The sequence below is a fragment of the Carlito syrichta genome, unplaced genomic scaffold (assembly GCF_000164805.1).
Source record: "Carlito syrichta isolate Samal-C Ts95f unplaced genomic scaffold, Tarsius_syrichta-2.0.1 Scaffold306782, whole genome shotgun sequence".
NCBI classification, from domain to species: Eukaryota; Metazoa; Chordata; class Mammalia; order Primates; family Tarsiidae; genus Carlito; species Carlito syrichta.
In genome coordinates, this window is record NW_007250878.1 from 359,292 (window position 1) to 377,929 (window position 18,638).

At 35.9% G+C, this 18,638-nt stretch overlaps 1 protein-coding gene across 1 annotated transcript in view; it reads left to right on the forward strand.

Moving 5' to 3' along the window:
* The window catches only part of CEP350 (centrosomal protein 350), a 133,365-nt gene that overhangs the window by 104,388 nt on the left and 10,339 nt on the right, over nucleotides 1-18,638 (forward strand). Inside the window, exons 30-36 of the mRNA XM_021715172.1 lie at nucleotides 3,725-3,885; nucleotides 6,817-6,953; nucleotides 9,766-9,848; nucleotides 11,629-13,634; nucleotides 14,483-14,890; nucleotides 14,987-15,133; nucleotides 18,322-18,444. Coding sequence (XP_021570847.1) covers nucleotides 3,725-3,885; nucleotides 6,817-6,953; nucleotides 9,766-9,848; nucleotides 11,629-13,634; nucleotides 14,483-14,890; nucleotides 14,987-15,133; nucleotides 18,322-18,444 — 3,065 coding nt within the window. The remainder of the gene's footprint in view (nucleotides 1-3,724; nucleotides 3,886-6,816; nucleotides 6,954-9,765; nucleotides 9,849-11,628; nucleotides 13,635-14,482; nucleotides 14,891-14,986; nucleotides 15,134-18,321; nucleotides 18,445-18,638) is intronic.

The following is an 18,638-nucleotide window of genomic DNA, read 5'->3' on the forward strand; positions in this document are numbered from 1 at the left end:
TAAGTTACCCTGTCCATCAAATTATTTTATCTTAACAAGTTTCAACAAACTAAAGTATTATTTGCCTTCTGCTTCCCATCTCCCCCACCTCCTGAAAAACTCTGTAAGAAAGAAATAAAGATAATGTATCCATCTAGAGAGTTGCTTATGTAAAAAGGAAAATTCTAGAGATTCTCTTAGTTGTTACCAATGGTAAATAGTATGCAATAATACCAGATGTAGGCAGATATATCCGGTGTATTTCTGTTGACTCTTGTGGGCTTTTATTTAGTCTCTAATTGCCTTTTGTTTGCCTTTGGTGTCTTTAGTATTTTAAAATATAAGCATTTCTCATTTAAAAACTCCAAAGTTTTTAATTAATTGCTATTAAATCTTTATAGCCCTAAATGGTAAATATTTTTTACTAGATAATCACCTCTGGCATATGCAGTTATTAAAATATATTAATTTAAAATAATCATTTTAGAGACAAAGTTGAAACTAAGTCTGTGTGAGTATAGTGGTGTATAAAACTTTATCAAAGGTGTATCTCAAGTTTTAGAAGCATGTAAATCTTATCAGGCTAAAGTATACATAGTTTTAGAAGATACAAATTATGGGTCTGTACTTTTAGAAAGATTATGATTTTTATTTCAGGCTGCAGTCTTGCTCTCAATCATATACCAGAATTATCAATTGAGCCAGTATTCAGCTAGCACTATGGGTTCAGAACTTTTTAACCCTGAAACCTTAACTGATTATTTTCTTCAGAAATTGAAAGAAAGCATGAGGGAGATACTGGGTTGCTCTCGTCTCATCACCACCTTTTTTAGTTTTAAACCAAAAATATGTTACCTAAAATATGGCTATATAAGAATGTTTTGTGTTATTGTTACCACCACCATTTAAAAATTATTTTTAAAGTATTTTATCTTCTATTGTATACTAATTATTTTTTAATTAAATACTTAACTTAAAAATAATTAGTTGTTAAGTTATATACAAATAAAAATTGTGTATGTCATGTACAACATGATGTTTTGAAAAAAGTGTACACTATCAGATAACTAATTCAAGCTAATTACATGTTTATTACCTTACATCATGATTCTTGTCTATGGTGAGAACACTTAAATTTCTACTCTCTTAGCGATTTTCAAGAATACAGTATGTTGTTATTAATGTAGTCACCATGTTGTACAATAGATCTGTTGAACTATTTTTCCTATCTAACTGAAATTTTCTATGCTTTGAACAGTGTATCTCCAACCTTGCCCCCTCAGAGCCTGGTAACCACCATTGGACTCTGCTTCTATTTTGTTTAATTAATAGTTGATTAATAATTAACTAAATATTTTGTTTAGATTTTACATATGAGTGATCACAATCACATAGTATTTGTTTGTCTGTGCCTGGATTATTTTACTTAGCATAATGTCCTCCAGATTCATCCATATTGTCACAAATAGCTTTTTTAAGACTATATGGTATTCCATTGTGTATTTATATATTTATACATTTCCTTTATCCATTCATCTATTGAATTGATAGACATTTAGGCTGATTCCCTCTCTTTTTTTAAAAGCTTTTATAGTAGTCCACGCACTGTGCCACATGCTTTACATACTTTTTCTTATTTAGTCTTTGCAACACTTCTAGAAATTTATTACTTTATTTTATGAGTGTTGATCAGTAAATATTGAGCTAAGGACTCAATATGATGCCACTACTGATATAAGATGGGTATAACTTTCCTAATATATATTTTAACTCAGTATCATAGAAGTGACAGCAAATCAGATTTCATTATTTCTAATTCAGATATTTAAACCACACTATAAAAAATACTATAATCTTTTTGCATTTAAATAGCTAGTTGTTATGCAATGTAATCCAAAGTACCTGATAAAAACCTGGTTTATATTGTAATGTTGTAGTACACATCTGAATCTTCAAACTTGTATACAATAGCATTTCTGTTGTAAGACTGTTAAATGTCTCCCTCAACATCAGTGTGTGGAAATGACATCATCGTATAGTTTGAGGAGGTGTGAGGAATAGTAATTTCTATACTATGTAATTTCCATGTGTAGGGAAATAAGCATTGTTTTTAAATTGATACCTATTTGTTTTTATAGCAGGTGGGGCACTTATAATGAAATATCTTTTTCATACTGTTGATGTGACTTGACATCTTATGTATGTGGACTATTGAGGAGAAAATATGATTTAACTAGCTTCATTTTAGTTATTCAATATTTTAAGCGCTTTCAAAGAAATATTACAGCAGAGCATGTTTCTTTATAATTTATCTTTATAATGTGTGAATCACAGTCAATTTGAAGTGGTAAAATTCCAGTTTGATTTTAATATGACTTAAAAACTATTAAACTATATATTAATAACTAAGGGGAAGAACAGTTAAACATTATTATCTTGTCACCAGAAATAATTCCTTGCAGAATGTCCAAATTCCACCAATCTGAACATTTTTCAACTTTCAACTGCATGTCTTACCAAGACAACGTATACCTCAAGATTTATTTATAATTTCCAAATAATACAATTAGAAAGTGAAAACATATAGGAGGAGCAAGTAAAAAAAAATTAGGAAAGCAGGGATACGTTTCACTAATAATTTTTTTCAGAAGCTCACATTTCTTAATCTTAATTATTAGCTTGGTTTTATTTAAAGGGGGTATTACATTATAGCTTTTCATTAGTAGTTATTGAGTTAACTTTGTTTTTATTTATTTTATTTTATTTTTTGAGTTAGAGTCTCACTCTGTCGCCTAGACTGAAGTGCAGTAGCACACTCCTGGCCACCCACCCTAGTGTCAACCTGCTGGGCTCACGTGATCCTTCCACACCTCAGTCTTCCAAGTAGCTGGAACTACAGGCATGTGCTACCACTCCCAGCTGATTTTTTGATATTGTAGAGACAAGGTCTCACCAAGTTGCCCAGGCTGGTCTCAAACCCCTGGACTCAGGCAATCCTCTCACCTTGGCCTCCCAAAGTGCTAGGATTACAGGCTTGAGCCATCACACCCGGCTGAGTTAACTTTATTCTTAAGCTAAAATCATTTTCTTAAAACTTGTAATCCTAGCACTTTGGGAGGCAGAGGCAAGAGAATTGCCTGAGTCTAGGGGTTCTAGACCAGCTTGGACAACTTGGCGAGACCTCGTCTCTACAATAAATAAATTTTTAAAAACTAGGCTGGACTTGGTGGCTCGGCCTGTAATTCCAGCACTTAGGGAGACCGAGGTGAGTGAATTGCCTGAGCCTGCAGGTCCAAGACCAGTCCGGGCAACTTGGCGAGACCTCATCTCTACAATAAATTTTTTAAAAAATTAGCCAGGTGTGGTAACTTGCACCTGTAGTTCCGGCTACTTGGAAGGCTGAGGGGGAAGAATCTCCAGAGCTCAACAGGTCGACGCTGGGGTGGCCGTGAGTATGCCACTGCACTCCAGCCTGGACGACAGAGTGAAACTCCAACTCAAAAAAAAAAAAAGTATGTAAAAACTTAGTTGGGTGTGGTGGCATGTGGCTGTGGTTCCAGCTACTTGGAAGGCTGAGGCGGAAGGATTACCTGAACCCAGTAGGTGGAGGCTGCAGTGGCTGTGACTGTGTCATTACACTCCAGAGTGGGTGACAGACAGAATGAGACTCCAAATCAAAAATAAATACATAAATAAATAAAAAATAAATATTACCAAAAAATGAAAGATTCTGTGTCTTTTTCAGAAACTACATCTGACCAGAGTGATATTGAAGGCAGGATCAGAGCTCTGAAGGATGAGCTGCGGAAACGAAAATCAGTTGTGGACCAGTTGAAGAAGGAACAGAAGAAAAGACAAAAGGAAAGACTGAAAGCCCAAGAAGCCAGTCTGATCAAACAATTAGAGGTTAGACATAGAAAGAAAGAGGTTTAGTATCAAGCATAATGTATATGTGAAGGCTAAGATGTGTTTAATGTTATTAATAAAGTAATGGATTATAATTTTTCATTATTAGCGTGGTGCCACATTTTATCCTTCTTAAAAAAATCTGAGGCTATCTAAGCAAACTCTTGCTTAAAATACTAAATTAAATATTAAAATAACAAGTATTAAAATTGGCTGGGCACAGTGGCATGCATTTATAGTCCCAACTACTCAGGAGACTGAGGCAGAAGGATCGCCTGAAGTCAGGATGGTAGTGTTCTATGATTGCACCTATGAATAGCCATTGTACTTAACAGCCTGGGCAACATAGCAAGACATCACCTGTAAAACATAAATAAATATTAAAATATTAAGGTAAGTTCTTGTCTAAGTGAGAAAGATAAGACCTATGGAAAAAAGATTGGTATCTATGTCCTCTTATGCAAGGAACCATTAGATAAATAATTCTAGCTTTTGGAATTATTGCTACTCCTTCCCTTTCTCCCCTCCCCCCTTCAATTTCCTTCCTCTTCCCCACCCCTTCCTCTTCTCCTTTCCCCTTCTTCAGTTCCCTTTCCTTTTCTTTCCCTTCCTTTCCTTTCTGTCTTTCCTGTCTGTCTGTCTTGCAGAATGGTGTTTCATGCCGCATAACTCATTAGTATAGCTCTGTACTGTTTGGCTCCTAAATGGTAACTCAGCTTTCCTGATTCTGTTCCAGGTTGGAAATCTGGTTTTGGTATCTTCCTTATTCTGTTTTCTCCTATCCATTCAGTCACCAGTTCCTGTTGATTCTTCTTTTATGACGTTTCTTGCTTGTGTCTTTTCAGTCCTATTGCCTCCAAGCCAGTTGGGGCCCTGTGAGCTTGTGCTGTTGTCTGCATAGTCTCTTAGTAGTTCAACCTCTGGCTGCTTTTCTATTATGCAAGTTCTGCCAGCCTAGTGTTCTTAAAACACCATGTTCATTATAGAATCATACTGAATCTCCTACTCACCACAAGAATCCCTTCTCCTGGTATCACCAGTGAAGGACATTCGGCTTCTGGCTAAACACTTCCAGGAATAGGAAATTTCAGATTTTCAAGACAGTTGGTTTCATTGTTAGATTCTAAGTGCTAAGTGTTAGAGAGCTCTTTGTTGTATTTGGCCAACATTTCTGTCCTTTTAATTTCCACCCATTGGTCTTTGTTGTGTAACACTGAACACATGTTCCTCCTACAGTTGTTAATTTAATTGTTAAATATTCAAATGCCCATTTATGTGCTAATAACTCAGCTAATTATACATTTAAAAAAAATTTAATCCTTACAAGATGTGAGTATTATTATCCGTGTTTTACAGGTAAGGAAACTGAGTTTCAGTGACATTAATGATTTATCCAGAGATACATAGCTCCTAAGTGGTAAAGCTAGAATTTTAATCTAGCTTTAATTTTAAATTATGTGACCTTACCATTGTACTGTCTTTCACACAGAAAGTAGCCCTATTGACAGATCTGGAGAAAATAAACATTAAAACAGGCACACTGTATAGAAAAAGAACAGGGGTTATAACTTACACAGCTGTTTAGAATTTGGAAAAGTGATTGAGAAACAATGACCATACTGGGGAGTTCATGTTGGAATGTAGTGGGCAACGAAACTTAAAAATATAGGTCATATTCAGGACCTTTGAAATCAAACTGATGAATTTGGTCAAGTAATGAGGAGCCACTGAAGTAAAGTATTATTGGAAATAAAGTACTAAAATGTTCCTTAATAGCTGTGTCAATCAGAAAGGCTATCTCTAGAGAAGAGCCACTGGATCCGTCTCATTCAACATTCCATTCAACAGTTTCAATAAAGAAAAAATTATGTATTTAAGTTTTAAAATTATAGCGTATGAGAGAAAAATATATAGGACATAGCAGTTCATATAAAAAAACGATTGGATTTTGTTTGATCACAGATTTAAGAAGTGGATTGCACTCATGTAAGTATAGCTTTCAGGTCTTAGTAATCATAGTCCTCATATATACCTAGCAAGCTAGACCATGTAGCTGTGGTGTGTGTTTAATACCAAGAGTTACTTTACCAAAATATTGAACATTCAGATGAAGGTAACATGGATGATGAAAGTTGTAAAAGTAGGGATTTTAGTCCAGATTTTAGGGATCTATAGCAGTTGGTAAGCATCCATTTATTCTATAAATATTTATTAACAGCCTACTTTGGGCCAGATACTATGACACACAATGTTGAACAAAACAGCTACATTCTCAAACAGTTAGAATTATAAAAGTTGGAGATTTAGCCCAGAAAACTGAGGAGATAAATAATAGATGGAGGGCTCCCTTTAGATTTCATGTACATTATAAAGTAGTAAATTTTTGTTTCCAGAATGGGTAATAACCAGGAAACGTTTTTTATGATTCTGAGCTATCATACTCTGAGCCATACCCTTCCCTTTTCAGAGTTTGTATCCCTAAGTACTTCTCCCATAAGGAACTTGCTGCCATTGAAACTCAGAGAATGGCTAGACTTCTTAAAAATATCATGAAAGTAAAAAATACATGAAAGTAATAGCAATAAGAGGGTAACAATATAATATATAATAATATAATCAATTAAATAAATGTTTAATGTGATGGTATGAAATATTGCTTCATATTATTAAACTTCTGTAGATTGAGATTGTCATTTCTTAATTGATACGAGGATTACAGTTACACACCTTGCTTATATATAGAGTATTTTGAGAAGGATCTTCAAATAACTGTTATAGAGCTCTGGGAAACGATACTGGAGGCAGGGAGGGAGGTTTTTATATAACATCTTATTTACTGTTTGAGTATTTTACCATGAAGTATATATTGCATAATTTAAAGTAGTTTTTAAAAATTCTGCCTAATGATTCCTCTCATTTTTCTAAACTTAGTCATATGATGAATTCATTAAGAAAACAGAAGCTGAGCTTAGCCGAGATTTGGAAACATCACCAACAGCCAAGCCTCAGATTAAAACACTCTCCTCAGCTTCTGAAAAGCCCAAGATCAAACCTCTTCCACTACACAGGTAGAAATTTTTGATAACTTATCTATATTCTGCCTTGTTTGAGAAAAGAATAAGGAAATATTTTTTGTAGATGGTATTTTTTAAGTAATTGCGAAATTGAAGAAGTAGAAATTTTGTTTTTTAGTTTTATTAAAGTAAAAGTATTATGTATTATAAATACAAATTAAATTTATTATAAGGTACTGATTTAAAAAAATATTTTTAATCTTGCAGTCTGTTGAGTACAATGAAAATAGTACTGTTTAACATTGCTAGTAATAGCATCATAAATTGGTATAGATCTTTTGACAGTATTTCAGAAGTCAAAAACTGTCTGTAACCTTTGACCCAGTGATCCCACTTTTGGAAATCTAGCTTGAGAAAATATGGAGTACCACAAATCTGTATTTACATGAGTATATTTATTATAACATTCTTTATATTTATAAAACATTGGAAACAGTATTTATGTCCAAAAATGGGTGAATAGCCTCAGTAAATTATAGTTCTGTGCAGATGACAGAGTATTGTGCAGCCAGTAAGCAAATACAGAATATACTGAGTTGCAACACTAGAATATATAAATACAGCATATTAAAAAGCCAGGTTATAATATTTAAGCTAACTTTTGAATAGTGTGTAAGGGTCAGGTAGATCAATACAACTGAGAAATAGGGGGTATTTCTCAGAGAAGGGCACTCATGACTCTAAAAGCAGAAAAGACATTGTCTTGTCTTAGAAGTCGAAAATAATGAGATATTGCTGGAGTTAGTGGAAGAGACTGGAAAAATAAATAAAAGCCAAATTGTGAAAACCTGTACCCATTTGTTCTTAGTACTTTGTATTTAGAAGATATGGAGCCTTTGAAGGTTTTTGGGGATTTTTAAAGTATTTTTGGGACTTTTTGTTACAAAATAATCCTGGCTTGTTACAATTAATTCAGCATTACCTATTTGAATCCTGGCTCCAGTTTCAGCTAGCTCTGTAACAACAGGCAAGTTATTTAACCTCTTTGTGCTTCTGTGTTTTAACAGGGATTTATGTTATAATGTGTATTAATAATGCCTGATTAATACACTTGTTATGAGGGATAAAAGACTTAACTTAGAACAAAGCCTAGCACACAGTAAGCATTGTGTATTAACTACTATTATGTTTTTTAAGCTGCTGTTATTGTTATACTAGGAAAGCAGTTAAAAGAAAAAAGTTTAAATCATATTATATTCAATTATCCCAAAATAGCAAATGTCAGCAATTAGATATATTTCCTTACGTGATTTTTTATTGTTAGATTTTGTGTGTGTTTGTAGCATACTCATTTCCCATTATATTATAAAATGTGAATTAAAAAAAAATAACATACTAATGAATGACTTTATAATTCTCTTGAGCTATTAAAGTATTTTAACCAGAAAGTGACACAGTCAGATTTGTGTTTACAGAGATCTTTCTGGCTACAATATGAAGGAAAGAGAAAGTAAGCTTAGAAGCAAGAAGAAAGTAGTCTAAGCCTCAAATAAGCAGTAATAATAAAAACAGAAAGTAGAAGATATATTTTAGTCAAGAAGTAGACTTGACTAGCTTAAAGTGCAAGATGGGGAAGGAGGTCAAATCTAGGATGACTCCAGGTTTCACTTAGGTAGTTGATTGGGTCAAGGTTTCATTAATGTGAATGGACAAGAAGGTGGCTTTCTTTGGAAAGCTTATGATTTTAGTTTTAAATGTTAATTTTGAGATGCCTGTAGTTTATCTAAGTATAGTTATCCAGGAAAGTTGTCATGATCAGAAATAAGGAGATGATCAGCATATATTTATGGTTGAAGCCATAAATATATACATCTCCTAGAAGAGGTATGCATTCAGAGACGAAAAATGGGAGCCAAAGACTAAATATGATAAAATAACAACATTGAAGGGCATTAGGAAAAGGCAGGAAGTGGAAGCCAAGTATTACAATTTAGCAAATGAAACAGAGTCAAATAATGAAGATAGTAAAGGTAACCTTTTCTGTTGACTATAAAGAATAAGGGAGGACGGTCACATGGGGTGAAGAATTGGAGAATTGAAGGGAAAAGTTTTTGTGTGTGTGTGAGGCTTCAGTCATACTTACGAGTTGAGAGGACAAAATCTCTAGGTGGCAGGCTCAACACTGTAGGAAAGAGAGTAGGTAATGAGTACTATCCATGAGGCTGGGGAAATGCATGGGATATGGAGCAGAATGAGGTTTGAGAAATTAACTTTGAATAGGTGAGACACACATATTCTTCCCTACAGACAGGAGGAAAGGCGGTTAGAATGGCTGTGAATGGAAATGTTGAAGGTGGAAAGTTCATGGCCTCTGTTTTTCTCATTAGAAGAAGCAAGATCATCTATAGTGATGAGGGCTAGAAATAGCCTTGATGGGCCGGGCGCAGTAGCTCATGCCTGTAATTCTAGCACTTTGGGAAGATTGCTTGAGGATTGCCTGAGCCCAGAAGTTCGAGCCTGGGCAACTTGGGGAGACCTTGTCTCTACAATTGATTTATTTTGATTTAAAAAGTAGCCAGGTGTGGTGGCACATGCCTATAGTCGCAGCTATTCCGGAGGCTGAGGTGGAAGGATTGCCTGAGCCCAGTAGGTCGAGGCTGCAGTAGCCATGACCGTGTGACTGTGCTCCAACCTGGGTGACAGAGTTAAACTTGGCTCAAAAAAAAAATGTCTTGGTGAAAGTGGCAAAGGTTGAAATACTTCCCATGAAGAAGAGGAATGAAATAGTTGTCCAAGAATTCTGCTTTTTGTTACCAGTTATTATAGCAATATATTCATTTCTACTCATTAATTTTTTTCATTTCAGATCTGAAACAGCAAAGAATTGGAAATCACTAACAGAGGCAGAACGTTCCAGAGGCTCCCTAGAGTCTATTGCTGAACATGTTGGTATGTAACTAGGAAAAAATAACTAAATTGTATCTGTATAGTCTAAGGACTTGTGCAAAGGCCTACAAAATTCTACATCTACAACTTTTTAGTTAAAAAGTGAATTTCTTAGCTGGGCTCAGTGGCTCAGCCTGTAATCCCGCGCCTTTGGGAGGCTGAGGTGAGTGGATTGCCTGAGCCTGTGGGTTTGAGACCCGCCTGGGCAGCGAGACCTCATCTCTACAATAAATTTTAAAAAAAAATCAGTCGGGCATGGTAGCACATGCCTGTAATTCCGGCTACTTGGAAGGCTGAGGTGGAAGGATCGCCAGAGCCCAGTAGTTTGAGGCTGCGGTGGCCAGGAGTGGCCACTGCACTCCAGTCTGGGTGACAGAGTAAGACTCCAACTCAAAAAAAAAAAAAAAAGTGATTTCTTAAATCAGTTATAAGTAACATTTTAAAGTTGTATATTTTATAGTGATTTATTGGGTATGCATAAGTTATATACATCAGTCTTTATTGTCCCAAATTTATGATAAAAATTGAACCATGAAGATTAAATAGCTGAGTGTATTATCAGCATCTCTAAATTCCCCCTTAGTCAGATTTTTTTGTCTGATTATGTATATTTTCAGCCTATACTACTTCTCAGGATAAATGGTTATATACATTTTTTTCAACTTAACCAAAAGAAAGCTAAGAATTCTTTAAAATAAAATATAATTCAGTAAGGAAATAAAGCTGAAACATGAAAAACCTACTTAGCATCAATGGCAAAATAGAGATTTAGTCAGGCACAGTGGCTTACACCTATAGTCCCAGCTACTTGACAGGCTGAAGTGAGAGGATCGCTTGAGTCCAGGAGTTTGAGGTTACAGTGAGCTATGATCATGTCATTCTGGCCTGGGCAGGATCATATCCCTGACTCTTTTAAAAAAAAAAAAAAAATAGACTGGGCTCGGTGGCTCAACCGGTAATCCCAGCACTTTGGGAGGCCAAGGCAAGTGGATTGCCTGAGCCCATGAGTTCGAGACCAGCCTGGGCAACTTGGCGAGACCTTGTCTCTACAATAAATAAAAAATTAGCCAGACGTGGCAACACACGCCTGTAGTTCTGGTTACTTGGAAGGCTGAGTCGGAAGGATCGCCAAAGCCCAGCAGATCTATGCTGGGGTGGCCTTGAGCATGCCACTGTACTCCAGTCTGGATGACGGAGTGAGACTCTGACTCAAAAAAAAAAAAGAGATTTGAATTAAAAACTTTTAATTCTTGGTTTGTTAATGCATTGTATCATACTTTCTTATTTTCCAAATTTAGCTCCTAAAGTACTATATTTGCAGAAACTGTTGTTATTTTTTCATTTTACATTCAAGAGCTTGGTTGAAGGTCCCAGAAAAATTTACTCTTTTAGAAGTTGTGTAGAAGTATATTCGTCACTCCCTTATCAGTTTCCTGTTTGAAGAATGTATATAATATCTGTCATAGAGTTCTGTTTTTGCATGATTTATGAATGATCATGCAAAGCAATGGCTCTATAAAACTTCATCTGTTTTTCTTTATAAGTTAAGACAACACAAGAAATTATTCTAAACTTTAAATTTTTCAATAATTAAAAAAATTTTTTTTACTTGTTGGTATAGTATGTTATCTTAAAAGAAAACTTACCTTATGTAGTAACCAAAGCAGGTCAGATTTATTGACCAGAGTTTTTCTTCACTAAAATTTGGCTTTTATTTAAACTTGGGTCCATAAAATTGAAAGATTATGATTAATTTTGATGTGATTTTTTTTTTTTTTTTAAGATGCTTCAATGTCAGGTTCTGAGAGATCAGTATCAGAAAGGTCTTTATCTGCATATGCAAAGAAAGTGATGGAATGGGATAGCCAAACAGAAGATTTTCAGACCCCATCTCCAGTTCTCAGATCTTCAAGGAAAACTAGGGCAGAATCTGGAGATTCTCTAGAAAATGTACCCTCATTACCTCTTCTCAAAGAAGTAAATGCCCCTAGTAGGATTCTTGATGTGTCAGATGGCACAATTGAAGAATCTAATAAAAAATTAGAAATACAAGAAGTAGAATATGCAAAATTGGAGGAGAATGAGATTGAAGATGTGTGTTCTAAACAAGGGAAATTTGATGTCTTACTGAAACTGGACCTGGAACAGGGAGATTCATCTGAAATTCTGTCACAGAAAGATCTTCCTTTTGATTCTATAAATGTTCAGAAAGACTTAGTTAGATTAGCCATTGAAAACCTTTATAAAAATGAAGAAATACTGAAAGAGACAAAGTCAGATCAAGGAATAGATCATAGTTCCAACATTCAACCAGGAAAAGACATTCATGAACAAAAGAACAAAAAGGAACGGGACTTGTCTTGGTCTGAACATCTTTTTGCTCCTAAAGAGATATCATACTCTGAGGATTTTGAAGTGTCTTCTTTCAAGAAAGACATTTCAGCTGAGTTGTACAAAGATGATCTTAAGATACCATCTTTGTTGTCACTCAGGAAAGACTCTCAGTCTTGCAGAGATAAATCACAACCAACGAGGAGTTCTGGAAGTAAAGCCACTAGCTTAAGCAGTGTTGATGAAATCAGTGAGTGCCTAAGTGAGAAAAGCCTTTCTGTTCATAATGGTGTTCACTCTGAAAGACTGTTAGAACTCAGATCCCCTACTGAACTCATGAAAAGTAAGGAACGCAGTGATGTGGAGCATGACCAAGGACTTCCTGAATCCCCTTCCCTGGTTCCAGATCCTGCTGTTCCTGCTGTTCCTACTGCAGATGAGTTACTTGATTTCTACATTGGTGATAGGGTGTTGATTGGCAATGTTCAGCCAGGAACTCTTCGATTCAAAGGTGAGACTAGTTTTGCTAAAGGATTTTGGGCTGGAGTGGAGTTGGATAAACCTGAAGGAAATAACAATGGAACATATGATGGCATTATGTATTTTGAGTGCAAAGAAAAGCATGGTATTTTTGCTCCTCCTCAAAAAATATCTCACATTCCAGAAAATTTTGATGACTATATAGACATAAACGAAGATGAAGATTCTTACTCAGATGAACAATGTCAGTACCATAATCAAGAGCAAAAGGATGCAGAGGGTCTAAAAGATAGAGAAAAAGATGCAAGTGACTATTTTTATGAGAAATCTCTACCTAGTATGAATGATATAGGAGCCTCAGTTGATAGAGATAGAAGCCTTAAAATAGAAACAGATAATATACAGGGCATTTCTGGGGTATCTGAAGCCCATGTTCACCAGCGATCTCCAGTCGATTCACTGATTTCTTTAGAGGAAAACAAAGACCTTGTTTCTGGTGCCACAGAAAAGGTTTCCATTGCTGCAGAAGATGATACTTTAGACAATACCTTTTCTGAAGAATTGAAGCAACAGCAGTTTACAGAAAAGGAAGATAACTTATATTCCGAAGTTTCAGAAAAGCTTTCTACCCCACTTCTGGACCTTTTAACAAGAGAAAAAAACCAACTGGAAGCCCAGCTGAATGAGGAGAAAAAGTCAAAGCAACAACTGGAAACCGTTAGCTTACTGACAGACAGTTTACTAAAAGTCTTTGTGAAAGACACAGTCAGTCAACTACAACAAATCAAAAAAGCTAGGAATGAGAAAATCCAGCTTAGTAATCAGGGGCTCCTTGATGATGACCAAAAGGAAATACCACCCCAAGATCTGTCCCAGAATCTTGAGGAACAGTTACTAAGTGTTCCAAGTTGCTTCGTAAGGTCTGAATTGGAAGATGAAAAAGAAGAGATTTCTTCTCCAGATATGTGTCCCAGACCTGTAAGTATCTAGAAGAAGTGTCAATTTACCTTGCCTGTATGGTACATTTTAATTCTGTGGCTCCTGATATATTTTTTTCCTGATGTGTTGTTCACTAGATAAAGATCACTATACTAGTTTTAAAGGCCTTGTAGCTATTTTTTCTGTCTAAAGTGTAATTGTCCTCTATTATGTCATGAGTAGTCACTATAGGGTTGTCACAAACACTGGCAGGTTTATGGGAACTGAAACATCCATTTAAACTGCTAGATTGACAACTCCTGTAGACTGTCTACAGATGAGATCCCCTTCTAGATTCACTGAACAAATTGATTCTGTAGAGCTTTCCAGTGGTTCACAGCCCAGTTCTTTTTTGTCTGTGAAGTTATTTGTTCACATATGTATTCAGTCATGATTGCCCTGCAGAAATTACCTGTTGTGATGTTGATTCTGATAAAACTGAAATATATCCACTGTGACATATCCTCAGACCATCAACTTGTTTGGGTTGCCCATGACAGTTTGAGTAACTTGAACCAGATAATCATCAAAGGTGAGAAACTTCATATCCCAGAGACAGTAAGTCCTTTAGAAACAGAGTAAGGATGTTACAGTAAGGGGAAAAACACCCTAGTCAGTAAACATTTTATAAAAATTCAGTTATAAGGCTTATATAAGTAGAATTGTGGGAATAGGATACTTTTTCTTAAATTGTTCATCAGTAGCCACAATATTGTTTTTATTTTGCTTATTTATAGAGAAATATTAAATGTATAATTAATATATTTATTTTGTCTTTTAAAAAAAAACTTCTTAAGTGGTCTGAAGTCACTAAATGGTCCCCTGTTTGAATGGTTCCATTTCTATAGGAGAGCCCAGTGTTCGGTGCCAGTGGGCAGGAAGAGCTTGCTAAGAGACTTGCTGAACTTGAGCTCAGCCGGGAGTTCCTGAGCGCATTAGGAGATGAACAAGACTGGTTTGATGAAGACTTTGGTTTGAGTTCCTCTCACAAGATCCAAAAAAATAAGGCAGAAGAAACCATTGTACCTCTAATGGCAGAACCTAAAAGAGCACCCCAGCAGCCGTGTGAAACATTATTGGCAGTCCCACATACTGCAGAGGAAGTAGAGACTCTTGTACATAATGCGGCAGAAGAACTTTGGAAATGGAAAGAGTTAGGCCATGATCTTAATAGCGTCAGTATTCCTACAAAACTGCTTGGCTCTGCCAGTAAGGGCCTACATATAGAAAGCACTAGTAAAAGGGTCTACAATCAGGTATGTAATGTGAAAGGATAATTTTAATTTTTAAACTTCTCTCCCATTGTCTGAAATGTGGATACTTAGCCATTTGTTTTATTTTTCTCGTTTAAGGCGGTTTTTGATTTAACAAAAGAGATTTTTGAGGAAATATTTGCTGAGGATCCTAACTTGAATCAACCTGTCTGGATGAAGCCATGTAGAATCAACTCTAGTTATTTCCGACGAGTGAAAAATCCAAATAACCTTGATGAAATCAAGGTAAACTGCAAACTATAAAGTGTCTCCTTTTTTGGCTTGCTGGTAATTTACTTAGATGTGTAAATGTTGTAAAGCAGGTACTCTTCTGTATGATTTGCCTTTATGTCCCCAGGGCCCATTGCACATTGGATATCCAGTAAGTAATTGTTGATTCACTGAATCATGAACACTGGAGGAATGGGAGTGAAAGGAGCCCTGAATCCTCAAGTTTGTACCCAAAAAAATGATGTTTACCAGTCATTTCCTATGTGAGAGGGGACCCATTGTATATTTATTCTTACGTGTTTAAACTTCAGTCACCTTCAGGGAACTTTTCATTGATGCAATCCTATTGGGATGCTTTTCTCACTGCTCAAAACAGTTATGAACCTTGTCAATTTTGATGCCTTTTAGTGCATCTGCAGTGTTTTGTTTCGCCTCTTCCACATCAGCAAAACATTTACCTTTGAGGACTTTTTTCATCCCAGGATACAAAAAAAAGTTGCTCAGGGCGAGATCAGGTGAGTAGGGAAGATGGGGCACAAGGATCATGCTGTTTTTGGTTAAAAAAAAAACCCTGCTGAACACTCAGCACGGTGTGGGCAGGTGCACTCATAAATCACCTATCATGAGATGGGCAAACATGTTGAAAGAATCTCTAAAAAAAAAATTAACTGAAGCTGAACTCAGCCTTCAACAACAGTGCTAGCTGGTCCACTGATGCTAATGGGTTCCTATAACACTTACCTAGCAGGGGAAACATACTACAAGGAGCCTGCCCTCTAAAAAATGATTCCAGGTTTTTGGGGGGGCCCCCTCTCATATATACTTAATTTATAATCTTTAAGAAAAATTAGAAAATACCCAGGGAGAAATTATTGCATCTCATAGGAGTTTTAGGTGAATTTTTTGGAATATAGTCATAAGTATAATGTTTGAAAAGTACATATGAAAACATGTCATATTTATAATTTTTCAATATGCCAGCCCTAGACACATAAGTGTTACCTTCTATCTTTGACTTCATATTGGTAATGTGGTTTTGAAATATGTAGGATAATATGTCATATAAAAATATTTGTTTTTTACCTAAGAAACCTTTGAAAACCTTTACCTAGAAGCTGTAAGAACTGGCCGGGCTCAGTAGCTCAGCCTGTAATCCCAGCACTTTGGGAGGCCGAGGTGAGTGGATTACCTGAGCCCGCAGGGTTCTAGACCACCCCAGACAACTTGGCGAGACCTCGTCTCTACAATAAATGAAAAATTAGCCGGGTGTGGTAGGACGTGCCTGTAGTTCTGGCTACTTGGAAGGTTGAGGTGGAAGGATTGCTGGAACCTAGCAGGTTGATGCTGGGTGACTGTGAGTGTGCCACTCCTCTCTACCCTGGGCAACAGAGTGAGGCTCCAACTCAAAAAAAAAAGAAGCTATAAGAGCTGTGAATTTGAAAGTCACATTGATGGCAGTGTACTGTATTCCACCTAGTTACATGTTTCTTTAATTCAGCAAAGGTTATAGTTCCAGAGCAGTGATTCTCAAACCTTAATGTGCATATGATTCGTCTGGGGATCTTGTTACAGTGGAGAATCTTATTCAGAGGTCTGGAGAGAGAGGGACCTGAAATTCTGCATTTCTAGCAAACTCTCAAGTGATGCTGATGCTGCTGGTCTCGTGGCCATCTGAGTAGCAAGACTTTAAAGTTGTGTTTGCCAAACTTGATCATAGAAAGTCTAAAAAACCTTATTTAAAAAAATTTTTTTTTTTGAGTCAGAGTCTCACTGTGTGATCCAGGCTGAAGTGGCACGCTCATGGCCACTGCAGCCTCGACCTGCTGGGCTCAGGCAGTCCTTCTGCCTCAGCCTTCCAAGTAGCTGGAACCACAGGCTTGCGCCACCACCACTGGCTAATTTTTTTAATTTATTGTAGAGACAAGATCTCACCATGTTGCTCAAGCTGGTCTCGAACTCCTGAGCTCAGGCAATCCTCTTACCTCTGCATCCCAAAGTGCTGGGAGACTGAGGCGACCCCACACCCAGTCTGCCTTTAAAAATATTTTATACTGACAGGACACCAACAGATATTTATGAGGTATAATATCTGTTTACCTCAGAAGCTGGCAAACTATGGCTCATGGGCCAAATCCAGCCTACTATCTGTTTTTATAAATAAAGTTTTGTTGGACCACAACCACAAATTTGTTCACATATTATCTATGGCTGCTTTCCTGCTACAAGAATGGAGTTTGTGACAAAAATAACATGGCCCACAAAGCCATGTTTACAGTCTGATCCTCTGCAGAAAAGGTTTTCAAGCCCTGGCATAAAGTAAGTAGCTTTTTCAAAGCACACTGTGTCCTCCATTCCTGCCACCCTTCCACAATTGACAAATCCTTGAATGTGTGGTATGTGTTTGTGTGAAGGTAGGAAGTAGTGGAGTTTAGGGGCACATTGGTACTTTGAGAATCTTCTCAGATGATTCTGGTTCATAAATGTGTCCCTTCCCCCATTGAGAATGTTGTTTTTTTAATAGAACAACCATAAAAAGTAATAAAATAAATTATTTTATTAATAACAAAGAACAAATAAATTGAAATAAGAAATAATAATACTAGCAATTATCAAACTGCACCTATCAGTGTAGCATATAATAGATGCTACCCGCTAATTTTAATATTGAAATAGCATTTTGTAAAGTGTTTAAGGGTGCTAGTTCAAATATTGTTAACAGCAAAATTATTGTGCTTCTCATAGTGAAGTGTTGATTAATTTTTTTAATTTAACAAATTCACATTTTGACGATTCAAAATAAACTCTCCTAGACAAAGCCTTGTGTTTTTCTCACATGGCATTGTTCCCAAAAATTTCTTGGAGATTTTTTAGATTCAGAGATTTATTTTATGTTTTCTTTAGCAGTTTTTCCAGCTTGAAGTTAGCTAATGGTGGTTTTTGGGTAAAGGGAACGCTAAAGTGATGTTTCTTTGCAGAATCAACTTTTCTATGTTGTATAAAATAAAAAATTCTTTAAATGAATAAGGTCTGAGCAATTGGAGTGTTTTTTCCTTTAAATTGCTAAGTAGAACTGTAAGTGGAAGAAATTTGTATGATCTTGTATTATAACTATTATATTCTTAGCATAAATCTGTGTACTGCATTGTAAGCACATAAATCTCAAGAACTTTGTTGTGTTTCATTTATTCCTCTTCTTTCCACAGAACTTCATAGCAAGTGAAGTACTCAAACTATTCAGTCTTAAAAAGGAGCCAAACCACAAAACAGATTGGCAGAAAATGATGAAATTTGGAAGAAAGAAAAGAGATCGAGTGGATCATATCCTGGTTAGTGGATATCTTTTTTATTTTTATCTTTTAAAATTGGAATGTTACTTGATTCTAAAAGTAAAGGTGATAAAATTAATCATAAATATCTTAAAGCCATTACTTGTTGCATTTCTACCCCTTAGTTTTTCTTTTGTACTAGATAGACGATCATTTTACTTGATCAACTTTTATGGAGAACTTGAGAAAAACTT